Source organism: Cyprinodon tularosa, unplaced genomic scaffold (genome assembly GCF_016077235.1).
Source record: "Cyprinodon tularosa strain WSP-4 unplaced genomic scaffold, ASM1607723v1 ctg253, whole genome shotgun sequence".
NCBI lineage: Eukaryota > Metazoa > Chordata > Actinopteri > Cyprinodontiformes > Cyprinodontidae > Cyprinodon > Cyprinodon tularosa.
This window is the reverse complement of record NW_024038941.1, coordinates 419,867-442,484: the sequence shown is the minus strand read 5'-3', so window position 1 is coordinate 442,484 and position 22,618 is coordinate 419,867. Positions and strand designations below refer to the sequence as shown.

General features: G+C 40.0%; 1 protein-coding gene across 1 annotated transcript; it reads right to left on the bottom strand.

Moving 5' to 3' along the window:
- Window positions 1-1,173: 1,173 nt before the first annotated feature.
- thbs1b (thrombospondin 1b) lies at window positions 1,174-14,315 on the bottom strand. Its single transcript, XM_038288375.1, has 23 exons — window positions 14,261-14,315; window positions 14,074-14,151; window positions 13,415-13,974; window positions 13,130-13,205; window positions 12,534-12,617; window positions 12,061-12,170; window positions 11,597-11,722; window positions 9,222-9,318; window positions 8,290-8,463; window positions 7,993-8,169; window positions 7,731-7,904; window positions 7,493-7,620; window positions 7,251-7,403; window positions 6,319-6,537; window positions 6,119-6,226; window positions 5,651-5,810; window positions 5,444-5,562; window positions 4,040-4,274; window positions 3,717-3,944; window positions 3,305-3,576; window positions 3,125-3,222; window positions 2,890-3,029; window positions 1,174-2,779 (listed from the first exon to the last, which is right to left on the bottom strand). The coding sequence occupies exons 2-23, from the start codon at window positions 14,135-14,137 to the stop codon at window positions 2,772-2,774; spliced, it is 3,510 nt and encodes a 1,169-aa protein (XP_038144303.1). The 5' UTR covers window positions 14,138-14,151; window positions 14,261-14,315; the 3' UTR covers window positions 1,174-2,771.
- Between the last annotated feature and the right edge of the window lie 8,303 nt (window positions 14,316-22,618).

Genomic DNA, 22,618 nt, shown 5'->3' with positions numbered 1-22,618 from the left:
TCAGAAACTTGATGTCTGGAGAGCAGAAGCTGGTGACTGATCTACAGTAGCATTTTTGCACTGTCCGGTATTGCTGGATGCAGCCAAGACTCCGTCAGAATGATTGCGCAGCAGTTACATAGAGTTCCAGTTGGAGAATATCCATTTTGTTTTCCAATGAGCAGACGTTGGAGAGCAGGATTGATGGAAGCGGAGGTCCTGTTCATACAGGCTATTATTGAGCTAGTTCTTATTCTGGCACCTTGCTGTTTTCAGCCACTCCTCAGAGCACATTGGTCCCTTGTTGGCCATCACTATGAAAGTTGTCTGCTTGTCACTGTTAAAAAACATGTGCACATTATACTTTATTTTAAGTTATATCAAGTGAAATATGTAATTGATTCTATGACCAAACTGTGTTAAATAATCTTTTTTTTGTGTCTTAATAATCACAGCGCCTAGCTGTGCCCGTCTCGGTTTTATGGTGAACCCAAGTGGGCTGCTGCTAATTGAGGCTAATTAGCATTAATGTTAAATAAACAAACGTATGCTTCGACCAGTATGTAAAATAACTGTCCTTAAGGCATACTACCCTGCATTTCTAGAGGTTTCCACATTTCTGACCACCCAATTTTCCTAATTTCAATTCATTGCTAACCTGAAACAATCTGAATCAGATTAAATAAAGGGTTTTATTAATTCCATTCCTGAAGGGCCAGTGTCCAGTGACCTTTAAGATATATTGCTGCTTTTACACACCTGGGTCAAAGAATCTGTTTGTTAACAAGCAGGTCTTGGTACTTATCCCGATAAGTAACAAGTGCAGGTCCAACTAAGACCTGCACTTGGACCAATAGGTATCTGTCTAGTGGGACTTAAGGTAAGTTTACTTGCTTTCTGTCAGCATACTGAAGTGATCTTAGGTTTGTGTGACCGTGTGACCAATACCCCAACTCATAAGATTATAAACTATCACAACAAGCTGTATAATTTGCTATTCTGTTGTCTTGAATCGGGTAAGTAGGTTGTCATGATTTTTTTTAATTTTTAAGTAAACTGCCATTATTTTATACAGTTCTGTCAAAGCTTTAGATAATACTGTAGATTCACATGTGTTTTTGAAATTTTATCCATATAACTGTCTTTATATATTGTGTAAAACTGAAATAAAGTGAAGAATGACCCAGGACGGGGTTTACATTTTAACAGCTATTTATTTTCTAAAAGTTGGAAAACAAAAATTTGCAATGAATAAAAACAGCATTTTGCTTTATACAACTAGGAAAATGTATACAGACAAAATAATAGAAACAGATACACAACAAAACATGGTAAAAAGATAAAGAACAGGACATCCTCGCGTCAGTGTGCAAACTGTTTATACAGACAGAAGTGTCCTTTAACAAGGCAACACATCCTGATAAATTATTTAAATAGTATGTATCTACACGCACGCACAAGTCAAGCTCTCATAAACAGCTATGACAAACAAAACAATAATTTATTTGCTCAAAACAGCACTGAAAAATTGTTACAAAGCATATTTATAACCCCTTCCTTCCCACACACATTTTTTCTGGGGTGCATCAAGGCCCTGGGAACTCAGTTTTGTTTTTTTAGATACAAAACTATATACAGCTCATGTCAGAGTAGCACTAGGATTCCTGTTATTTCAAAAGAATGAATATTATTTTTGTTTTATCGTGTTATAAACAGTAATGAGGTAATATTTGTATATTTAAAATATCTTTTCTCTGTAGAAAAGGTACAAAAATCACACTAACTTCATATAAAAAAGCTCTTAGTGAGGAATACCCAATTTACCCTGTAAAGCAGTTTATCAGTTTTTACTAGAATAAAGAATCTGTTATTGGGAGGAGTTTTACTTATTTGGTACTTCCTTTGCTGCCTACACTGTAGGCAAGAGTCAATAAGGTAGATGCATTTACATCCTTTCATCTTGAAATCCTCAAAAGTTGAGGGAAAGAAATCTCTTCACTGACCAAGTGTATGACATCGTCAATTTGTAAGGAATCTTGGCTTTGCGATACCAGGTTAACTGATTTCATTTCATTGTTTAAACTTGGAAAATCACTTTCATCTAATCCTGAGTAAAAACAAATGCAATATCGGCAAAGCTCAGGGTTCTTAGGTTTAAACTAGAATTATGCTAAACTTAATTTCTCTACTCAACAGAGATTCTTAGGTGGAAAGTCGTTCTTTATTCATTCATGGCTAATCTTCCACACTGTACATGAATAAACACATACTCCCATAACATACCCCTTAACTCACTTCAAGTCCCTAACAGCAGAACATTCTAAACTATGCTGTATTTACTCTTTGAATCGTCAAATGTATCTTACAAACCATACAATAAGTAGTCTGGGAAAAATAGAATATATGTTTTTCTTTCTTCGGGATGTCTATCCAAAAAAAATAAAGCAGGAAGGCACACAGGCTGGAAATATGGAACAGAGTATATTATAAAGGCTTTGAAGTGCACTTTTTTCAGAGGAACCCTTCCCATTGTTGGTGTCCATCTTGCAAAGTCAAAGTTTTTTTCAGCTCTCAATAATCTTTGATCCTTAACCAGAAGTTGGCCAATTGGTGCTTTGCCCAAACCTACTTCAAGTTACCCTGAGGCTAACAGTATGACCTTCGACCCACTGGAGAGTGCACAGCACAGAAAAAAGTTATGCGGAAATAAATCAGCTCCTGGACTGAGCAGCAGAAAATCATGTTGTTACTTTACAAAAAATATGTATTCCCTGGGGATTTTGATCATCAAGTTATGCATCTGGTGAGAAAATAAGAGAAGGAAAAAAATAGTTAGCATAGAGTCTAATATGTGCATCAGCTAAAACATTTATGTATTACAAGTTTTAAACATTCCTCAAAGTTACCTACCTCTGCATTCATACTTAAGGTCTGAGAAATAAACCATCTCTTGTGAGAAGACAAAAAGACCTAGCCTGCCACCTGCATACGTCTTGTCATAGATGCTACCAGAATCTGCCATTATCTTTTTACCCTCATACATCACAACTCTGTGGAAAGACAAAAAAAAAGAGAGATTAAAATTCAAAATGTAAACTCCTGAGGCTCATGAACAAAAATTTAATGTGAATCTTTTCATTCCCACCTAATAAGTCCTGTTCTCGGCCTGTGGATCAAATGCCACCTGTAGGCAGTGAAGTCTTTCCATCCGACATTTTTAGGGTCATGCCAGAGAGTGCGGACCTGACAGCCAAGAAGTAAGGATCAGCAGTTTAGTCTGACTGACAGTAGTCTGATTAAAATGAACAGTACAAGTGTAACGTACCTGTCCTGCAGTGTTGCCTGTGTGCCAGAGGGCATTTCTGAGGTGCTCTCCTGGGCCGGTGGTTGAGTTAACCACTTTGATGGACAGGCCTGAGTAGCCCTGGGCCTTGGTGGGCTTACTTGACCAGTATGTCTGTGTGATCTGCTTCCACATCACGACATAAAACCTGGAACTAGACTGGTAGCCAAACACAAAGCCAGCATAATCGTCATCTCTCTCTGTATTTATAAAGAAAGTTCCACTGAAGTCCACGGAGTTGAACTCATGGTAACCTGTTAAAAAAAAGGGAGAGTAAAAAAAAAATGGCTTAAAAAAGATGGAAATTGTTTTTTATGATGAACATTATCTTGACTTGTATGTATTTAGAATAATTTGGAAAAACTAGAATGTCCTAAAACATTAGTTCACATACCGACTGCAATACCAGGATCGCAGTTGACAGTCTGAACCAGCTCTTTGCCTTGATGACGGACGACCCAGTTGGGATCAATCTGGGAGGTGCCTTTTGGATCCAAAGGAACCATCTGGAACTTGCGGAAGTCCGTCTCACTGATATCAAAGTTTTCAGGACACACGTCATAGATATCAGGCACGTTGTCTTGATCAAAATCATCCTTACAAGCATCTCCACGGCCATCGCCTAAAAAATTTGCATAACCTAATTAATGAAGATAATCTGTTGATGACTTGAAATGTTTTAGCAAAATATGTAATGTATTTAAAACTCTTTGTTACCATCAGAATCCAGCTGGTCGGGGTTGAATGCCAGTCTACAGTTGTCTTTGTCATCAGGGATGCTGTCGTTATCATCATCATGGTCACAGGCATCTCCCTTACCATCCTTGTCGTGATCAGCCTGATTGGCATTGGGGATGTATGGACAATTGTCCAGGTTGTTTTGGTGTCCATCCTCATCGATGTCCTGGTTACTGTCACACTTGTCTCCCACTCGATCATCATCTGAATCCACCTACAACCAGTTAATGTTCAAAAGCATATTTAAGTACAATGCTGGCTTTGATAAAATAGAAAACTTTGATTTTTTTTTAAGGCTTTGTTGGAATTCAATATATTTTTGTCTCTAAAATCTGTAATTGTGGGGCTGCATGGTATAGCAGTTTGTAGCATTGTTGCCTTGCATAAAGAAAGCTTGGGGTTTGATTCCCCGACCCAGGGTCTTTCTGCATGGAGTTTGCATGTTCCCATGCATGCAGTCCAAAAAAAATACTGTTGGGTTAATTGGCATGTCTAAATGTCATTAGGTATGAGTGTGTGCATGGTTGGTGTGTCTATGTGTTGCCCTGTGGCAGACTGCTGACCTGTCAAGGGTGTACCCTGCCTCTCACCCATAGACTGCCGGAGATAAGCACCGGCCCCACTGCCACCCTGACAGAATAAGAGGGAGAAGATGGATAGAACTCCAACTGTTCCCCTATTAAGCCTAATAATCATTGCTTTAGCGGCAGAAAGCCTGTTGAGTATTCTGTAGCTCTCAGCTGGGGTGAAGCGCTTATTGTTGCATATGAAAACAACGCCGAAGCGGGGTTGCTTTATTCAAAATTCCTTAGTTTAAGAGCTTTTGAAAGTATTAAACAGTTTTATTATTTGTTGAACAGGGGTATTCTAGGCTTTTAAAGCAGCGTGCAATTTGTTTATAAAAACACTGAAACCAAGGCTTTGACAAAGCCTATTCTACCCCCAAACCCTCTGCCCAATTCCTGCTGTTCAACACATTCCTATTTCTCAGTGTAGCATGGCACAGGTGGATTGAATGAGCCTGTGCTGCATTGACACGGCATGCACATACCCCAGGACCAGCCAACTCCTCAATAATATCCAGCCTAGGGCCTCTTCCCTCACATTAGCCAGCCAATGTCAATGAGCCACTGAAAAGACCTCCCCACCACCATGCCCTATTGAACTAATGTGCCCTTGAGCTGCATACAGGATTTGCTCCACCATTACATGGCGTGATAAAGCTTAGACAGCCACACAAGGCTAATCACCGAGGCTCCCTCTCAATTGAAAGACAGATATATGCTGAGCAAGAGAGAAAAGCTGAGAGCTGAATGTGAATTATTGTTGGTGGTTGAGGCGGAAGGAAATGGGAAAGGGTGTTTGCGTGTTGTGTCCACACACCTGATCGGGATTATTTTCCAGAGGACAGTTATCACACATGTCTCCCACTCCATCCAGATCTGTGTCTCTTTGGTCAACATTGTATATATAGGGACAGTTATCTTTTTCATTCAGTATTCCTGGCAAGTACGTGGAAAATAAGTTGAGAAAACCTTAAATTTTAGAAACATTTTAAAGTAATTTTATGAAAGAAAATTTAATTCCTACCATCTCCATCGATGTCCACAGCACAGGCATCGCCCTCGCCGTTGTTGTCTGTGTCTGTCTGGTCTGGATTACTATTGTAAGGGCAGTTGTCACAGCGGTCCCCAACGTCATCGCGGTCATAATCATACTGCCTGGGATTGTACACGAACGGACAGTTGTCCTGTTTGGCAAAGACAAAATGAGCAACTGATGACAGGTTTTCAGTTGCAGTGCTTATCTTTTGCTGTCTGAACCTGTCTATTTACACGGGGCAAGCAGAGCAAGATGAAAAGGTGCTTTATTTTCAGGCTCACTTCTAATGTTGGGATTAGTGTCAGACAATGCAGGTGCCTTAGCTCTCTGCCTTAGCTTTGGAATGTTTGGTTTTGGCTAAAAATCTGTGAGAAACGTTTGCTTCCCAACTGTGGCCCCAGTCAACTTTTGTGCCAGACATCATGAGAAGTAATATATCAGAACACAAACACTAACCCTGTCATCAGGAATGCCATCATTATCATCATCGTCATCACATGCATCTCCAATTCCATCCTTATCATAATCTTCCTGCCCTGAGTTTGGAAGATTGGGACAGTTGTCCTAAATAACAGAAAAATGGTCAGACAGTTAGAAAGTAATATTAAAAGTAATTTAAACCAAAACCTTGGAGCCTTTTTTCGACTTTGACAAACCTTTTTGCAGTGGTAAGTAGCATTTTCCACACACACCAAATCAGCATTGGGCCATCCATCCAAATCTGTATCCTCCCCACAGATATGACCGTTGCCAGCATAACCAGGCTTACACTCGCAGCGGAACATGGGATCGGAGAAGTGTCCGAGGTAGTTACAGCGGGCGTTTTTGTTACAATCATGGCTTCCATCTAGGCAAGGATTTTGCGGTGTGCATACCTGCAGATTGAAAGGTTCAACCAATTTATCAGACTAATGCTGTCCATTTTAAATCCCACATATTTTCCCAATATTGCTGTCACACTATGCATAATCATACATAGTTGGTTCATCTAGATGGTGAACCAACTACTAGGTTTCCAGCATTTTTAAATCATTGACATTGACTTGTAATGAACAGAATGACTTGCTGGAAACTGTAAGTCTGTGTATAATAAATCTTTGTATTTCATGTTTAACTTAGATATTAAACAAGTTAATAAAATAAATCAGCTTATAATACAATTCCAATTACTTAAATATAACCACAACACACTATGCAGCCATTCAATTTGCACTGATGAATATTGACTTAAATTTGCATTTAAATGGATGTTTTAAACTAGAAGACAGTCTCACTTATTTCCTAAACAAATCAAACTGTGTATAGTGCATCAAACTTTCATCCCCAGATGGTTAGGTGATGGATAAGTATTGAAAAATGAATGCCAACATATCATTACCTCAAAAGCACCTTTCATCCCTTGTTTAGCATAATGAAAACAAGAAATATCTCCTACAAGTGATAGGAACATTCATTTTCCATTTAACATGGAAAAAGAGAAGACTATGTGACAGTAGGTTTACGGAGAAATTGATTGCATTTAAAAGAAAGTTTGTAAATTTAAAGAAAAATATTTTGGACCATCTTGGAGAGCCAGGTCTGCACTTGCCTGTTTGTTAGCAGCAGCTTGCTCCACACCTTTGCCAAACGGTTGGGGTCCCGAGTAGCGAGGGGGGCAGGGGAGACAGTTGTATCCCGGCTCTGTGTTTTCACACCGGTGTACGCCATTGAATTCAAAGCAAGCATCTGGGACCTCCTTGCACTGTTGTTTTTTTATTATTAAAAAGTGTGTTACTATAAAATGAGACATCCAAGGGAATTATTTTTGCTCCTCCTATCATGAATTCATACCTCATCAACATCTTTACACCTTATGCCATTGCCTGTGTAGCCGATGGGGCATTTTCCACACTTCCAGGAACCATCGGGGAAACTACTGCACTTGGCCCCAGAAAAGCAGGGGTTGGACAAGCACCCATCTAAAAATAGTGCAGTGAAAACATATTTTTCATGTCATCTGCTTGTAATTTTAAAAATACTTAAGTGATAACAAATCTCCAAAACTACAATGTTAATTAAAATGACTTACCTATAGGGCAAGCTTTCTTATTGCACATCTGTTTGTCTATTGCATCTCCAACACACTCTTTACCGCCATGCTTTGGGGCAGGATCATTACAAAGGCGTTTACGGGTTTGTACTCCACCACCACAGGTGAGGGTGCATGTACCCCAAGGTGACCAGGGTCCCCAGTTCCCATTAACTGGAGAGAAAAGAGAAGACCAAATTGTACCCATGCTGTGGAAAATGAGCATTGAACAAAGAAATTAAGGTAAGTAGGTAGATCTTACTTGGACATGGAGACATCCTGCACTTTTCTGTTTGTCTGCCCTCTCCCACACAGTCCCTGCCTCCCAGCTGAGGGGTGGGAGAGTTGCAGAGGCGGATACGAGTGATGACACCAGCACCACAGGTAACAGAGCATGACGACCAGGGGGACCAATGACTCCAGTTTCCGTCTTGCTTGACTGAATATTAAAAAAAATGTGATCAGGGTTTATTAAGAATGAAGTAATTTGCTGGATTAATAACTAAAAATTATGTTTTACATATGACAACAAACTTTGCCCTTGTTTATTTTTACTTACAGCGTTTATCACACTCCTGAAGATAGCAATCACGGGTTTGCACAGAGGTGCCCTCGCAGACATTATTGATACGGTCGCAAGAGCGCCCTCGCTGCTGGATGCCCCGCCCACATGACACAGAACAATGGGTCCATTCAGACCAGGGCGACCAGCCGTCCTCTGCATAGTCACTCGCTGCGCAAGGGGGAGCGGCGAAGGAGAATATGAAAAAGAGGGAAACAATTAAAGTTCTTTTCCATAGAGGCAGCTCCCCTTTTTAAACACCCTTAAGCATAAACAAAGAGAGAAATCTCCTCATGTGAAGCGCTAATAAAGAGGATTTTGCAGGGACTCAGAGGAAGAGAAGGCCCTCTGTTTAGAGCCAATGCATAGTACTAACACTCAGGATAAGATGACACATTACATAATTTTAATGTTTTCTGTAATAATTTCCAAAACATCATTGTTAGATTCGGTGACGAGTTCCCCTATTACTGCTACTTTCATTACATGAGGAATTTGAAATGTATGATTTTGTGAACTCTAAAGTGCCTGCTTTATATATATATATCTAAAATTGTCCTTAGGTGTGAGTGTGTGTGTGAATGGTTGTTTGTCCTGTGTGTCTCTGTGTTGCCCTGCGATGGACTGGCAACCTGTCCAGGGTGTACCCCGCCTCTCGCCCATTGACTGCTGGAGATAGGCACCAGCACCCCTCGCGACCCCAATTGGGACAAGCGTGTAAGATAATGGATGGATGGATATATATATATATATATATATATATATATATATATATATATATATATATGTATGTATGTATGTATGTTTGTATGTATGTTTGTATTTGTGTGTGTGTTGTGCATTTTCCCACACAGGACCTCACATACTTTTCTTTCTGCACAGTTAATGGTCAAAGATAAGTGCTTGCAAATGAGGGCATCATTTCTTACGTGTTCCACATCGTGGACAGCACTCCCCATCTGGAACAGTAGCATTAGCACAGGGTATCAGAGGGCAAGAGATCTTCCTACACACAGTGGCAGAGTTCTACACACAAGAAAAGAAATCCAAATCAGGTAAAGAGGATAAGAGATTGGTAAAAAAGACTTAATAAATTATTAATCTTAAAAACTATTGATTGTAAAAGCCACCATGACAGGTGCCATATTATTTAAAATGGTGATGATTATGTCTTTAAACTCCATAAAAATGTGACTTACAGTAACTTCCACTATAGTTTAGACAATTCTGCCTCAGTATAGAAACAACACATCTACTATAGCAGAGATCACATTTTTTGGTTGTAAAGACGTGTTCCCATTTGGGAGGATGAAGTATACTGAACCCTAAACCATGAAAAGAAAATAATTTTTTCAGTATTCATTTCAGTTTCCATGTTTGTTGGTAAAACAAACAAACTGTGCCACAAAAGTCAAAACATGAAGCTCTGGCAGAGAATGGATAAACTCTTTGTTGACAACCACCTGCCCTTGAGGTCAGGACAGTTGTCATAAGAACAAATTCAGGAAAAAAAGAGTAATCAGTCCTGCAGAAGGGCTTAAATGATCTTGGGACACAGAAAAACACCAAATATTGCCACCCAGCACAACCCGCATGAATGCACTATAGGTTTGCATGATCCTGCTCCCAAGCTGGATTTGATTAATGACGGAAAACAATGAGGATATACACTATATTGCCAAAAGTATTTGCTCACCCATCCAAATTATTGGAATCAGGTGTTCCAATCACTTCCATGGCCACAGGTGTATAAATTCAAGCACCTAGGCATGCAGACTGTTTTTACAAACATTTGTGAAAGAATGGGTCGCTCTCAGGAGCTCAGTGAATTCCAGCGTGGAACTGTGATAGGATGCCACCTGTGCAACAAATCCAGTCGTGAAATTTCCTCGCTCCTAAATATTCCACAGTCAACTGTCAGCTGTATTATAAGAAAATGGAAGTGTTTGGGAACAACAGCAACTCAGCCACGAAGTGGTAGGCCACGTAAACTGACGGAGCGGGGTCAGCGGATGCTGACGCGCATAGTGCGAAGAGGTCGCCAACTTTCTGCAGAGTCAATCACTACAGACCTCCAAACTTCATGTGGCCTTCAGATTAGCTCAAGAACAGTGCGCAGAGAGCTTCATGGAATGGGTTTCCATGGTCGAGCAGCTGCATCCAAGCCATACATCACCAAGTGCAATGCAAAGCGTCGGATGCGGTGGTGTAAAGCACGCCGCCACTGGACTCTAGAGCAGTGGAGACGCGTTCTCTGGAGTGACGAATCGCGCTTCTCCATCTGGCAATCTGATGGACGGGTCTGGGTTTGGCGGTTGCCAGGAGAACGGTACTTGTCTGACTGCATTGTGCCAAGTGTAAAGTTTGTTGGAGGGGGGATTATGGTGTGGGGTTGTTTTTCAGGAGCTGGGCTTGGCCCCTTAGTTCCAGTGAAAGGAACTCTGAATGCTTCAGCATCCCAAGACATTTTGGACAATTCCATGCTCCCAACTTTGTGGGAACAGTTTGGAGCTGGCCCCTTCCTCTTCCAACATGACTGTGCACCAGTGCACAAAGCAAGGTCCATAAAGACATGGATGACAGAGTCTGGTGTGGATGAACTTGACTGGCCTGCACAGAGTCCTGACCTCAACCCGATAGAACACCTTTGGGATGAATTAGAGCGGAGACTGAGAGCCAGGCCTTCTCGTCCAACATCAGTGTGCAACCTCACAAATGCGCTTCTGGAAGAATGGTCAAAAATTCCCATAAACACACTCCTAAACCTTGTGGACAGCCTTCCCAGAAGAGTTGAAGCTGTTCTAGCTGCAAAGGGTGGACCGACGTCATATTGAACCCTATGGATTAGGAACGGGATGTCACTTAAGCTCATATGTGAGTCAAGGCAGGTGAGCAAATACTTTTGGCAATATAGTGTAGATCGAAGCAGGAGGAGAAAAAAAGGATTTGAAGTCAACTGAATGATCCGTAGAATTCTTGCCAAGTATCCTAACTTTGTAAGAGCCAAGGTCTTGTTCCTAATTATGGACACCACTTAAAGTCTGTTCAACTCCCTAAGGACCACACTGATGTTAAATGTCTGACAAGAAACATGTCATTACAACACCAAAAGCTGTTAGCCTCCTGCCAAGCATACAACCTACTGATTACTAACCTAAGCAGCTGAGGTGATGGTTAGAGGTTCGTCCTTCAGTCTAAATAATCTTAATACATGAGTTTGTGTGAAGGTTTGATCCTGTCATATTTCAGTGACTATTTAGAATGCAGGAAACACAAATACTAACTCAGGAGAGGAAGGTTTTACCTGGCAAGTGCACTCAGTGCAGTCATCTACGGTCCACTCATCTTTGTTGTTGTGTTTAATGCCATTGTGGAAGCAGATGCCACTATGTATGCCCATGTGGGTTCTAATAAGCTTGTTCTCATTTGTCTAGGATTGCAAGAAAAAAAAAAACATGACATAAATATAAGATATAAGAATATTTGAAGTGGTATCACATTAAGACAGATGGTTAAACTTAAGCACAAGATGAGTTCAGGAAACTATAGATACTCCATTTATAGCAACTTAACCAAAGCTAGCAAATAAAAAAAGTAATTGCTTATTGATCTAAATCAGTTATTTTAAAAAAATATATTTATGTCTGTAGCAAAATGAAAATCAGATGCTTCACTAACTAACTCAGACAAATTTATCAGACTGTTTATAAGATAAAATTTGTCCTGGTATGTAACTTATAACTAAGTCAGAGATGTTCTTCCTCTTACCAGCTGGCGGAGCTCAGTGGACAGTTCTTTGACAACCACACCAAGGCCTTTCAGCTCCTTGAACATGCTGATGAGATCTTCACAGGAGAAGCCACAGACCATCTGTAGATCTTAACAGGAAAAAAAAAGAGTTATGTTTCAGGGATGGGTCGATTACAGATGTTAAGGTCTACCCTGGTATATATAACACTTATAATACTATTTTGTTACTGAAAGTGCAAAATAAAAAGTTTAACAACTCTACTATCACCCCAACAGCTGATACCCTCTGTCACACTAGCAAATGGAACAACTTTGTTTTCTGCTCTATGATCATACATTATATTATACATACATATGTTGTTTTACGTATTTCTGTAAATACTGTTTCTTCTCAAGATTATTTTGAGAATCTCTTACCTACCAGCGAGCTTTTAGAGCTACAAGTAAAATATGATCAAATCTAGGTGTCAGCACAATTTTGTGGCATTTACCTTTAGTCTTGTGTCCAATGTACTCTGTTCGGATGGCGGATGAGCCATTCAGATTATTCGCAATCATTGTTTCACCAGGAGCAGCTGAAATACAAGACAAAACATATAAAATGTCAAAGCTGGAAAAATTCCAACTTATCCTGATAAGTAAAAATTTCTTAAATTAAGTAAATTTAGCCTTCAGTTGAGTAGGTAAATAAGATGATTTGCCAATGGAATGAATATGTTTACAGCACAATTGTTTTTTTCTTATTCTAAACGTAAAGTGTCTTACTTCCCTCCTCAATACAAGAAAAAAATGCCTTAATTGGATTTCATTTTTTCAGTGTAGGTTTGCTTAATGACTCATCTAGTTCCATTTTAAATTAATATGAAATGTAATTAGATCGGACACGAGTAAACAGACCACAACAACCTAAGACATTTGTAAGCTGCCATTCCTCAGAGACTAGTAAAAACCACTTGTGAGCTTTTTGATAGACATGAGCATGTAAATTACAAATAAACAAAAACTCACTGACAGCAGCTTCCTTTGAGTTTGCAATGCCTGACGCAGATACTTAAGCACACTGGGGCTTTTGGTCAATATCACTTACCCTTCTGGCATCCTTTGTTGCGCAGGATCGCATCCAGCGTTGTTCCAAACACAAACCGCACGTTTTGCAACACCCCCTGCAACCATCAATGTAATCAGAATCAATGGGGGACAATGATTTTTATTGTTAAAAATGGGATAAACCCTTAAATAATCAGTCCATGACTTGTGTGCGCAATTGCGCATAAATCAATTGTTTAGCGCAACATTTTCTTCAAAAATAAATCTTAAATTAAGGCACCGCACAATAAAACTTCCCATTCTCCCTACAGTGTTCCACTCTCACCATGAACTTGTCTTTCACTGCCCCCTTGCCGACCCGAAGCCGCGCGCCGGCCGGCGTTCCCTGCGTCAGGATGTTCTGTATTGGCGCATCCATCTCAGCGGTGTTCACCTCCTCGCATCCCGTAAACAGCTGCGCGCGGTCCTCCTGCACAAACAGCGTGATGTTCTTCCAGTGACCCGTGGCCAGATCCACTTCCTCGATGGAAACCACCTGCTGCTTTTTCTCAGTGGAGTAAACGATGTCCAAGGTGTTGGCTTTGCCATTGGAGATGATCTCAAAGACGACTCCGGAGCCGTCTCGCTTTTCCACGGTCAGAAGGCTGCCCCTCGTCCGTTTAAACTGCTTGAAGTTGAGCAGAAGGAGGAAACCTCTCTCTGCTTGGACCGAGTCCACCAGGTCCCTGAAGGCGCTCTCGGGGACAGGGGGAATAAGGTCCGGGTTTAAGATCCTGTAGGCGGGGCTGTATGGGTCGTCTCCTTTCACCAGGCTTACCCCGTGGTTCTTGCTCGGGATTCGGATGAGCTCAAACAAATCAAACACACTGTTGTCTTCTCGACTCTCTGCAGGTAAATAATAAGTCAGTTCTAAGCTGTTGGAGATGTTTGAAAAACAGAAAAAGAAGAAGGAAATAATTTGATATATAAATATTTTCAACTCACCTGCGACTCTCGCACCCTCACAGGTCCACAGCATCAACAACAAAAATATCCCTGCCACCTTCATGGTGCAGCACGAACCTGATGCCGCAAGTAAATTAAAAATATCCAACAATTTAGGACTTTAGTCTAAGCTGCAAAAGATAGACTGTATGCGCAAAAGTTGCTTCTTAAAGTGAAATGCACTCACCTGTCCACTTTATTAAAGAAAAACAATTTTCAGTAATCAATCCTTTGGAAAAATATAAAAAATGGCAATAGTCCCCAATGTTTTTTAAAAGGTTAGAAATCCACAGTGAAAAGGAAAAAATAACAGATATTTACTTTTTTTTTTTTTTTTTTTGCGTTATTGAAAAAAAAAATTTCTTTGGGTATCCACCGCTTAAAGCTTCCTTTTTCAACTGAGTGAGCACAAAGTGTTATTTAAATAGTTTGATGCCTTTCCTAAGACGCGGCATCGTCCAATCATGGGGAGGAGAGCAAAAGGGACGAGCTTATCCCTTTTAGCTCAAGGCAGAGAGAGAGAGGGAGACAGTGCGTGGAGGGGGGAGGTGGACCTGCGTCTCTGCGCTGCAATCAGACTCTTAATGGGCCAGTGATTCGTTCCCTCTCCCTACGTCCATCCATCACACCTCTGGAGCATTTCCACCACACACTGAATGCCTCTGAATATTTCAGAATTTAATGATTCTAAACCAGTCAATCATTGAGACAAAAATATATTAGTTAAAATCATGTCCCATGAGAATTTCCTATTTAAAAGTTTTTATTTTATTTTAAGAAACTGTTATTCTTTTGATGCTAGTGCTTAGACATGTTTCCCTTACGTTTCAAAGCTTTTCTTGCCCCCTGTTTTTTGGTAAGCTTCAGTCTGCCCGTTTTCATACACCTGTTGCAGTTCCAGCTTCAACCGCTAGGAGCCGACATGAGTTCACTGCAGGAACTCCTGAGTCATTTCAAGGTGGAGCTGCAGAATACCTGAATAGCTTTTTTTGAATTATGGGGACTTTAATCTTGAAACATATAATTTAAAACTGTTTTGTACAACATGTAATACTTGTATTATGTTTGTAGTTATTTTATCATGTAATTAGAATAAAACCACAGAATAACACATTTCTAAAAGGGAGTGTATATATCCAGATCCAACATTAATTTGGGTTGAACTTTCATCTGTAAAAACATGACTGCAATACAATGGAAATAAACTCAGTTTAATATTCTTATATTATCAATAAAACAAGTCTGACACTGAACAAGGAATTACGTTTACCGTAATGTATATTATTGGATCAAACCTTTTTAACCCGAACAAAAATTTTGTTCAGCTTAAACATTTGGCACAAATTACACCTGACAGTACCAGTATAACCGAGTCAAGTTTGTTGCCTGTCTCACTTTGTTCACCTTTTTAATTTGCCTCCAAATCTTCCAAGGACTTGAAATCATGGCTTTGTTATGGCTACACCCAAACACTGACTTTGTTGTCCTTCAGGAACTTGACAATTAATTTGGCAGGAGATTCATTATCTATTTATAAGATCAGTTTATTTCTTATATTATGTCTTTACATTCTTATCAAGACAATTAGCAATCATCTAATTCTGTGATTTTTCTCTTGAGTAATGGATTATTCATATTCACTTATATACTAGCAAATAGATATTTTTTTTATGTCTTGTTGAGTGAACATTACATGGCACCACAATTTCTATCTAGGAGTATCTGAAGAGAATCAGGATTGTCAGAATACTGCTGGAAGAGGTTAGGTGACAGGTGAGCAAAATTTCAGTGCTGGTTGAAGAGTGAGGGATGTATGAGACTCAGAGAGGGCGGTTGGCGTCTGTCTTGGGAGGAAGGTGACCAGTGGTCCAGGCGAATGGTGCAGGTCCGGTGGGTGAGATCAGATGGTGGTGTCTGAGGGTGGACAGGCAGGTGACCTCAGGCAGGAGGGCTTTTATTGTTCTGAGGCCCGAAGCTTCACTGGTTCTTAGAGGCTGACTGAAAACGCCTCTGAGAGGAGTCCAGAGCGAAGAGGTCTCTGGAGCGGTTTCAGGCTTGGGATCCCGGGTTCTAGGAGAAGGAGCAGAGAGTAAAGGGTTAGGTTCAGGCAAAGCTAAGAAGCTAGGCTTGGTTCAGGAGCAGTTGTACCAACGCTGGAGCATTAACAAACTGACGCACCCCTCCTGGTTGCAGCTCCTTAAAAAAGCTGGGAATCAGCTTGATGAGGAGCACCTGCCCGTCCAGCCCTGCAAAGGGAAAAACCGGCCTACACCCAGGCCTGGGAGTATGACAGGTTTTTCTGAAAGGTAATAGTAATATGTGACTCTTCTTTTGACCAAAGAGGCCGGATTCACTGAAGAACTTTCAGATCATTCAGAATCCCAGGTTTTCTCTTGAATGTTCTCTTCTCTTTAATCCACAGTTTAATTTTTTATGTACGATTTAGGACTGGGGTATCCATACGAGGAGGTTGGTTTAGTGTTTGGTAAACCAGTTTAATTTAATTTAACAATATTACATTTATTTTCAGCCAAGTCACTGTAGTAATAATCAATTTTCCTATCCATTTTCCAGATTGCATCTGCCAGAATTCCAATCCGTTTCTACTGTTTGTACTTTGCTTTATTTCAGAACAAAGTTACCTTGGTGTCTCATCATATTTATACCCCTAATAAGCAGGAGTAAAGATTAAAAATAAAACCTTTTCAAGTTGGGGGACTCCAAAGCACTGTACAGAGGCAGCCCCAGCCTCTGCACAGGAGAGCAGAGGACCTCACCAATTCATCCATCCATGCCAACAATTACCTTTAACGACCAATCTTTCAGACACTTAGGTGGGTATGGGGCATTGCAGGCCAATAAAAAAGCCAAACAACCCCCATTCCAAAGGGGTGGACCCCTTTGTCGGTTTCAATTTGCATATTTTGAAAACAAAAACAAGGTATTTTTGTGCTGCTGTATAAAGCCTCGGACCCAACGCTATTCCTGACTTCTTGGATGGGAAGCGAAACGTTTTCAAACTTGGAAACAAAGTCCAGTGGATTGTATTTAATTTTCTTTTTTTGGGTATACAGTAAATACAATGATGTTGGTAAGCTACATTGTAGCCACAGCTGACACACACTGACAGAAAAAGAGGACTGCCACACATAGGTTTCCCCGTGCCCTCTGATCACCATCGGTAGGCAAAGACGGCGTCTTGTCCATGGACACAGCACTAAGGTGGATGGAGCTGGGGTTCAGACCAGCAACCCTCCAACTGTAGGGCAAACCTCTGCATCCTATGCCACTGCTGCCTCCGTTGTATGTACCACAACAACATGCAAGGAGCAAAGAGTGTAGAGAATAAGAAAAGGTAGACAAACCGATTTTATTTTGACTACCTCTCTGGATTTTTAAGACCCACATATATTGTATGCTGTGTAACAGGTTTCAAAGCTATGTGCTTAAAAACACATGGAGGCACTAAATGATGGTAACGGCTTGTTCGATGTCCTGAGATGGAGCGGTACCTTGAGGGGTCCTCAGGTCAAAGTCCAGCTGGGTTTTTTCTGTGCCAAAGAGTCTCAATGATCAGATCCTTTTATAGATGGTACTTGTTTGAACCTATGTAGGAGAAACATTTACTTCTCTGGGTAAAGTTAACTATTCTGCTTTGCAACACAAACAAATTACAACTTCAGAAAAGTGTTAACTCATGTAGGCAAAAGGCCAAATAAAAGTTGATCACCACTGGTGGTTTTCTGAAGTATAGGAAATTCTCAAAATATGTATAATCCTGGCCTGGGGTCTTTCTGCATGGAGTTTCCATGTTCTCCCTGAGCTTGCGTGAGTTCTCTCTGGGTACTCCGGCTTCCTCCCACAGTCCAAAAACATGACTGTTAGGTTAATTGGCTTCTCTAAATTCTCCTTAGGTGTGAGTGTGTGCGTGAATGGTTGTTTGTCTCTGTGTTGCCTTGCGATGGACTGGCGACCTGTCCAGAGTTTACCCCGCCTCTCGCCAATTGCCAGCTGGAGATAGGCACCAGCACCCCTCGTGACCCCACTATGGAGTAAGCGTGTTAGAAAATAGATGGATGGATGAATGAACAATCTGCTTGATACAGGTTTATGACAAAATCCCTCTATATACATTTTTTTTCTAAACATGTCTGTTTTGAATAAGTAATATGCATGTTTCTACTGTACAGTAAAAAGATAAACATACACATCTCAACCCTTGCAAAGAAAATAAACTTTACTAAAATGCTTTTTCAAATTAAAACATCCATTCATTGTTTGTAGCCTTTATCCTCAGGGTTAGGGTGTAGTGGGGGACTGTATCTTTTTCCAGTGATCACTGGGCAAGAAGCAGGATAAACACTGAGACACAGAAGATAGAGAAACCATTTCACCTAAACTTCATGTTTTAGGAATAAAACAGAGAAGGGAGAGAAAGGAAGACTTGGAAAAACAACAAAATAATTAAAAAAGGTTTTAAAAAAAGAAGAAATAAAAAGATAATGTACAACAGATATGTACGTTATTAGATGATAAATTATTAACATTTACATACGGGGAGTGGATGGGTTACATTTAATGACAGCTGAAGAGAACTTACCTTCCTCACTGTTGCTGCAGAGGGTCAGCCTCGTGACAGGTCCTGACCCAGCTGCAGGCTTCCTTCCCATTCATGATTTTCCACCAGGCCTCCCTGCTGTAAGTCACCTTCCGGTAATGTAGCGTCAAAAAGGGGAATGATTAAAGAGTGGTAAAACATGTGTGTTATCCTGAGGGCTCCATGTGCATGTGTTGAATTTAGATCATGCTTCATTGGAAAAACACTAATACATAGTTGGCTGAGTTGAAGCTAAGTGGAAGTGATAGCAGGTGGAGTAATTCACTTGTTGACTGCGATAAATTCCAGCACACCTCACGGAGTAAAGCATTAATGGGTTGACAGATTAATATCCGGAAAAAACAATCAACTTTAGGATCTTCCCCTGGGGTCTTGAAGTTAATCCATCCCCTCCTTGCAATTTATCACTGGTTTGGCCAGCTTCTCCTATTTACACCAAATTCATCATGTTTTCAACTCTGCATACCCTCTTTTTCACTTTATCATTAAAGAATTGAAAGGGGAGTTTAGATCTGCATCCCCAAAGTTGGTCCTCGAGGGCCGCTGTCCTGCAGATGTTAGAGGTTTCTCTGCTTTAGCACAGCTGATTCTGACTGCAATTCAGCAAAAACTTGTTAATCAATGTAAATTAGCTGTGCTGGAGCAGGGAAACCTCTTAAATCTGCAGGGTTGCGGCCCTTGAGGACCGACTTTGGAGATGCCTGGTTTAGATAAGCGAAAAGGTTTACATGCACTCATCCGTTACATTATAAACATCTTTCAAATCAAGAGCTAAGGATTGAAATAAGGGAAGAAAGATCTAAAAAAGATGCTCATTAGAAAATAGTGTAACATCATCTAAATCTTCTCCCCAAAGTGGCAGCCTAAATGCTGTTAAAGGTTTATTAATACCAGTTTAAGCTTTTGGAAAGTGGATGAAAAAATAAATGATGACTATTTCCAACAGTTCCAACTTCTAAGATTGCACCTCCTGCAAAACCGAGTTTGAACAGATGAGGAAAGCAAAAATTAAGCTTTTCGAATGGCCTTGACTTTAGCACTGTTCTCCCTTTTTGGACTTTGACGTTTGAGTTATCTATGTCATTCTGTTTTGTTGATCTTTGGTTTATTTTTCATTCTGTGTTATTTTTATGCTATGTTTCTTTTTTTTGAGTTACTCTCTGTTGCCCCCTTGTGCATGTCTCCTTACCCCAAGCTCCCTTCTAGTTACTTCTATCCACACCTGCTCCATATCAACTGATTAGCCAAGTGTTTGGCAGTGTTTATGGGCTTCGTCCTCCAAGGACACAGTCTACCTGAACTGGATTCTTCGAAGTCCTTGAAAATAAGGAGACCGAAAGAGTTTTGGCTGTGAAGAAGTCTAGCCTTCCACAGTTTTTTCTGCTATGCTCTGTGGCTTAGCAACTGTGACGGTTGACACACAAAGCAGGAGGAGAATGAATACCAAACTTTTCAAAACTGTTTCTTTGTTCTTTTTTTTCTTTTTTTTTATTGTACAGTGAACAAAGACTACAAAGTCTAATAAAGGTGACAACAAGTTGGAGCATGAACAAATAAAAGCCAATGTAATGATAGAAACCTTAGTCGGTTAAATAACATGCTGCTGTCATTTTGCGCATCTCTGATGCTTCAAATATCTATCACTGTAAAAATGTCCATAGCTGTATATTGGTTATTTATTCTCCAGGTTCACATATTTTATATTATTAAAAGTACAGTACTTATTGTTTATATTTTAACTCTTCCCTGTGGTGTTATACTTATACATGTTTCTAAGGTCCACATTTGTGTGATAATTTTTTTCAATCATCTTCTTGCTGCTGTCAACACTTGAATTTCCCTATTGTGGAACAATAAAGAGATTTTCTATTCTATTCTATAAAAGGTGTAGAAAGATATACAGGTGCTGGTCATAAAATTAGAATATCATGAAAAAGTAGATTGATTTCAGTAATTCCATTTAAAAAGTGAAACTTGTATATTATATTCATACATTACATACAAACTCATATATTTCAGATGTTTATTTTGTTTAATTTTGATGATTACAAATGACAACAAATGAAAATCTCAAATTCATCATATCAGAAAATTAGAATATTGTGAAAAGGTTCAAAATTGATGGCCCCTGGTACCACACTCTAATCAGCTAATTAACTCAAACCACCTGCAAAAGCCTTTAAATGGTCTTTCAGTCTAGTTCTATAGGCTACACAATCATGGGGAAGACTGCTGACTTGACAGTTGTCCAAAAGACGACCATCGACACCTTGCACAAGGAGGGCAAGACACAAAAGGTCATCGCTAAAGAGGCTGGCTGTTCACAGAGCTCAGTGTCCAAGCACATTAATAGAGAGGCGAAGGGAAGGAAAAGATGTGGTCGAAAAAAGTGTACAAGCAAGAGAGATAACCGCACCCTGGAGAGGATTGTGAAACAAAACCCCTTCAAAAATGTGGGGGAGATTCACAAAGAGTGGACTGCAGCTGGAGTGAGTGCTTCAAGAACATCCACACACAGACGTATGAAAGACATGGGTTTCTGCTGTCGCATTCCTTGTGTCAAGCCACTCTTGAACCACAGACAGCGTCAGAAGCGTCTAAAGAGAAACAGGACTGGACTGCTGGTGAGTGGTCCAAAGTCATGTTCTCTGATGAAAGTAAATTTTGCATTTCCTTTGGAAATCAAGGTCCCAGAGTCTGGAGGAAAAGAAGAGAGGCACTTCATCCACGTTGCTTGAAGTCCAGTGTAAAGTTTCCACAGTCAGTGATGGTTTGGGGTGCCATGTCATCTGCTGGTGTTGGTCCATTGTGTTTTCTGAGGTCCAGGGTCAACGCAGCCACATACCAGGAAGTTTTAGAGCACTTCATGCTTCCTGCAGCTGACCAACTTTTTGGAGATGCAGATTTCATTTTCCAACAGGACTTGGCACCTGCACACAGTGCCAAAGCTACCAGTACCTGGTTGAAGGACCATGGTATCCCTGTTCTTAATTGGCCAGCAAACTCTCCTGACCTTAACCCCATAGAAAATCTATGGGGTATTGTGAAGAAGAAGATGCAATACACCAGACCCAACAATTCAGAAGAGCTAAAAGCCACTATTAGAGCAACCTGGGCTATCATAACACCTGAGCAGTGCCACAGACTGATCGACTCCATGCCACGCCGCATTGCTGCAGTAATACAGGCCAAAGGAGGCCCAACTAAATACTGAGTGCTGTACATGCTCATACTTTTCATGTTCATACTTTTCAGTTGGCCAACATTTCTATAAATCCTTTGTTTTTATTGGTCTTCAGTAATATTCTAATTTTCTGATATGATGAATTTGAGATTTTCATTTGTTGTCATTTGTAATCATCAAAATTAAACAAAATAAACATCTGAAATATATGAGTTTGTATGTAATGTATGAATATAATATACAAGTTTCACTTTTTAAATGGAATTACTGAAATCAATCTACTTTTTCATGATATTCTAATTTTATGACCAGCACCTGTAAGTAAATCTAAATAATGTATGTATAAAAAATATAAATGCAAAATCTCTAATATTCAACAACAAAAGATACTTAGTTAAGCAAATTGTGCAAAATAGCAATTACTGTAAAAAATAAAAATCATATATTAGAATCTGTCCTTAATTACAGCCAAACGCATTTACACAGTAACAGATAAAAGCATTTAGATAAATCAAACATTACCAACCACATATACTCAAAAACAATTAAACAATTATTTAAATTTATTTCAGACGGAACTATTCACGGAACTATTCACATACTTGTATTATATAAAACTGAACTTCCAATATTCACCACTGTTAGATTGAGATTTAAAATGTAAAGTGGCATCTGGCTGTGTTTTTTTTTAAAGGTTACTTTATACTTTTATACTTTAAGTAGTTTTTGGAGCACATACTTTT